This window comes from Macrotis lagotis, chromosome X (genome assembly GCF_037893015.1).
Source record: "Macrotis lagotis isolate mMagLag1 chromosome X, bilby.v1.9.chrom.fasta, whole genome shotgun sequence".
Taxonomy (NCBI): Eukaryota; Metazoa; Chordata; class Mammalia; order Peramelemorphia; family Peramelidae; genus Macrotis; species Macrotis lagotis.
In genome coordinates this window covers 193284967-193289562 of record NC_133666.1, presented here as the reverse complement: position 1 = coordinate 193289562, position 4596 = coordinate 193284967, and the positions used below count along the sequence as shown (strand labels likewise).

The 4596-nt window shown below is 35.2% G+C and overlaps 1 protein-coding gene across 1 annotated transcript; it reads left to right on the top strand.

Annotated features, from left to right (window-relative positions):
* Positions 1-3664: 3664 nt before the first annotated feature.
* LOC141499931 (interferon alpha-16-like) lies at positions 3665-4216 on the top strand. Its single transcript, XM_074202726.1, has one exon. The coding sequence runs from the start codon at positions 3665-3667 to the stop codon at positions 4214-4216; it is 552 nt and encodes a 183-aa protein (XP_074058827.1).
* Positions 4217-4596: the final 380 nt, after the last annotated feature.

The following is a 4596-nucleotide window of genomic DNA, read 5'->3' as shown; positions in this document are numbered from 1 at the left end:
TGCCCAAGGCCACAGGGCTAGCTAATCATTAAGTGTCTGAGACCAGATTTGAACCCAGATACTCCTGACTCCAGGGCCCGTGCTTTATCCACTACACCACCTAGCCGCCCCATATTCAATCCATTTTCAAGAGGAGAGCCTGGGCAGAGGGTAACCTGGGCTAAGGAAGAGCATATAGAAAAGAATTTGAATAGCTTTAGCAAGAAGAGATCTGGACCTGAATAGGAAAGTTATTGTGAAATGTGAGACAAATGTAATTGTAGACATGTTGCAGAGGCCCTCAAAAGAACTGGAGAATGAGTTACATGAACAGGCTGACAGAGAAAGGAATAACAAATGATTCCAAAGTGAATTAAGGACAACAGTGATACCATTAAGGAAAACAGAACAACTCCTGCCCTTTCTTGAGGATTTTCAAATGAATTAAGATAATAAACATAAAAGAGTGTAGAATTTTTCTATGAGGCTTTGAAAACATCATTATTCTGTTTTCTCTAGATCAAAAATTTCTCGAGGGTAAAAGGGATGTGAAAAAAATAAAAGGAAAGTGAACTTATTGCAAACATTGAAAACAGGAGTAAAGAAAGTAGTTTCCCCTCTTGTCAATGAAGAATATTTAGCTGAGTTAATCCCAGTTCTGTGAGCTCAGCAATTCAGGGTACCAGCAAAACCAAACTACATAGATATGATGTAAGAAAATCCTGGCAAGTAAAACAGCTCTATCTAGGGGCTGGATCACTAGCTGGGGGAATTCTGTGAATCTGAAAGGTTCAGCAAACTCACATACAGCTGCACTATCACTAACTAGGGAAATGCCAACTTAGGTTATTTCTATGGACAGCCCCAGACCATCAATAGAACTATCAGTGTCTCCTGGTAGAGCAAGTGTCAAAGGGGAATCCATAAGAATAAGAACTGAGCTCATAATTGACTCTGGAATCAATTTCAGTTTCTCACCAATATGACTTCAGAGAAACCTTCTTTTTCATTCTGGGAATGGAAATGTTGGATCAAGGAGATACTTTAGTAATAATTCCTGTGGAATCTTTGAATACACATAGGCAAATTGTAATGTGTTAATAGAGTTAATTCAATGATTTCAGGTAAATGTCTTTGTCTCTCTGCAATTCCATCAAATTTTCTTTTTGAATCTGTAGGCTTTACAGGATAGAGCATATATATTTTCACTGATTAACTTTTATGCTGCTTTAAAGGATAGTCCCCTTGTTTTTATGTAAGGGCAATGATAATTTTTATTTTTGCTTTGTCCAAAATCACTTGCCTTCTAGATGATTGTATTCTTGCTCTTTAAAAGTGCAATCTCATCTATGAGAGTCCATGCATTTGAGCCAACACAACCTCATTCTTACATTATTCTGAAAGCCATTTGTCCCCAGGAGGACACCTGCCCCTTCTCATTGCCCAGAATGTTGTGTATGGAAGCAACACATTTGCTTAGAGAATGGGTCCACTGTGGCAGCAACTATTCCCAGAGTAACCCTATTACAAGCTGACTTTCCTTCTCTGCAGAAATGCTATTTAATTGCTAGTTGATCCAGGGATTCGAAGATGACTGAAGATGTGAGAACACAAGTTAATTTCTACCCACCAGACAAGAACCCAGAGGATGATGTTAAAGGTTGAGGAGTGACCACTTTAAGGATTAGCAATCTCTCTGGAGTTCATTGATGAGGGCTTTGCCTTGTGAAGTTACTTACCTATTTTTTTTTATGAATTCTGCAGTGCTTGATCTCTATATAGTACCCAATTTCTCTTGGAATTACAACTGGGAAAAGGTAACTTATTCTCACTATTAAGTGATGATAAGACATTTAGGATCTTATTTTCTAATAAAGGGAGACAATATACCTAGGGAATGTCACCAGGAAGGGGTATTTTCTTATGAAATGTTAGACATGCATCATATACTATTTGTTGAGTTGATCCATCCACTCTGGAAATCAGTTTGGAACTATGACCAAAGAAATATAAAGAGATATATCTATATCTATATCTATATCTATATCTATATCTATATCTATATCTATATCTATATCTATATCTATATCTATATCTATATCTATATCTATATCTATATCTATATCTGTATCTATATCTATATCTATATCTAAATCTATCTATATATCTAAATCTATCTCTAGATATAGAGATAGATATAGAGATAGATGGATATATATATGTATATATTTCCTTTGAATCAGTTATACAATGCTAGATCTAAATCCCAAAGAGCTCAAAAGAGGAGGAAAGACTTACACCTACAGAATTATTCATTTGCAGATCTTTTTTTGTGGTAGCTAAGAACTGGAAACGGAGAGTATGCCCATCAAAACGGAAAGGGCACAATCAGTTGTAGTATATGATTGTGATGAACTATTCTGGTTCTATAGGAAGTGATGAACAGGAAAGTTACAGAAAAACCCAGAGACCCTTATATGAAATGAAGCAAAGTGAAGTGAGCAAAACCAGGAAGACATTATATGCCACAACAGTAATGTTATACAATAAAGAATTGAGGATAATCTGGTAATTCTCAATAATACGATGTTCCAAGGCAACTTCAACATGCTATCTTCCTCCAGAGAAAGAACTAATAGTGTCAGAATATATACTAAAGCATACTAATTTTTGCATTCTTTCATTTTTTAAACTTTATTTTGCAAAATGATTAACATGAAAATAATTTATATAATTTCTCAGGTATAACCTATGTCAGAATGTTTAATGTATCACAGCAGGCCAAGGTGAGGATAGCAAGGAAAAGGGAAAGAATATGGAATTGAAAATTTAAAGAAAAACAAATGTTAAAATTGTTTTCACATAGAATTAAAGAACAGATGAAATATTATTTTGTCAAAAATTTCAAGTTTGTTCAGAAAAGTAATAGGGAATATATCAAAATACATTTTAAAAAGTGCAACAGAGTTAACCAGAATAAGTTCTCAAATTTGGGAAGAATGAGATGAGAGAAGGTAGACCATAGATATTATACACTTGGCTAAACAAGATAGCAGCACTGTGAAATCAAGCATGACTGCAGGAAGACTCAGATGTACTGGATGATGAAAAGCAACCATTTATCAAAAGGACTAAGTCACACAATAGGAATTATGGGAATGAAAGGGTTAAGTTCAACAAAAGAAAGTTTTTGGTCTGAATAACTGGAGTACAGGTAAAGGGGAGGTCATGGAATAAAGTGAAGAAAGAAATATCTTTGGAAATGAAGACAAAAGATAATGAAGACTTTAACAAAATTGATGGCAATGGCAGTAGTAGGGAGAAGACTGTAGTGAAAAATATTTTAGGAATAAAACTAATAGCATTTAGTAAATGACTATATGAGCCTTACAGGGCAATAAAAATTAAGTAAAATAAGATGCATCATTTCAAAGAACTTGATCTGTAAATTCTCAATAAGGAAAAATTTGGTTGCAGTTCCACAAAAAATTTCAAAGATGGAGGTGTTTTAAGATGAAAAAATGAAAGTAGCTTAAAGACAATGGAAATTCTGATTTAAGTAATGAAAATTATATTCAGCACTATTTAAGAGAAAGAAACCCAGAGATCAGATATCCAAGACACTGAGACAAAGAAACACCGATCTCCCACCTCAGTCAGACCCAAACAACTCATCAATATCACCATGACCTCCTGGACCTTATTTCCATTTGCCCTGGTGCTGCTCTGCTCCAGCTCTCTCTGCTCTCTGGGTTGTGACCTGACTCAAGGACTGCAGGAAGACTTCTCACTTCTGAATCAAATGAGCACATTTCCCCTGGTACCATGTTGGAAGGACTGGACCAGATTTAACTTCCCAAAGGAAGCCATGGAAGGCAGCCAACTCCAGAGGAGGAATGCCACAGTCATTGTTCATGAGATGCTCCAGCAGATCTTCACCATCTTCAGTATGAATGCTGGTCCTGATGCTTGGAATCAAACTCAGCTCATGCAACTGTTCATTGGACTGGATCAGCAGCTGCAGCAGCTGGAGAAGTGTATTGGGCAAGATAGGGAATGGGAAGAGCCTTTCTTGGAGAATGAGAACCTCAGGTTGGCCTTGAGGAGCTATTTCCAAGGACTAAGCCAATACCTGCAAGGAAGAGAGTATAGTTATTGTGCCTGGGAGATTGTACGAGTAGAGATCAGGAGGGTCTTCCTGTTCATGAGTAAACTAACAAGAAAATTCAGAAACTGAGGAATAATAAAAAAAGTTTTTCAGTTCTGCAAAATATTGCCTGCTTCCTAAAATTATGCAAACAATAGAAAGAATTTTTTTCTACACAAAGTAAAATCAACAGTATTAATTCAATAATTTAATCACAATATAAGTTGCCATTCCTGTAGTGAAAAGAAATATGATTCTGGGGAATCATCATCTGTTCTGAAAAACTTAATATTTTATAATTAGGACCTTTCTAATTATGTATCTTTCTATAAATTTTTACTATATATTGTTATGCTATTGCTTATATTTTTCCTCATAGAAGGAACATTTTCCTAGTAATGATATTGAGTTTATTGTAAATTATTATATTTCTCATATAAATAAATATTTTAAAGTATTAATAAAGACAT

Bases quoted from the DNA above. Each gene is read 5' to 3' on its own strand.
- LOC141499931 (XM_074202726.1), top strand. From the start codon at position 3,665: ATGACCTCCTGGACCTTATTTCCATTTGCCCTGGTGCTGCTCTGCTCC.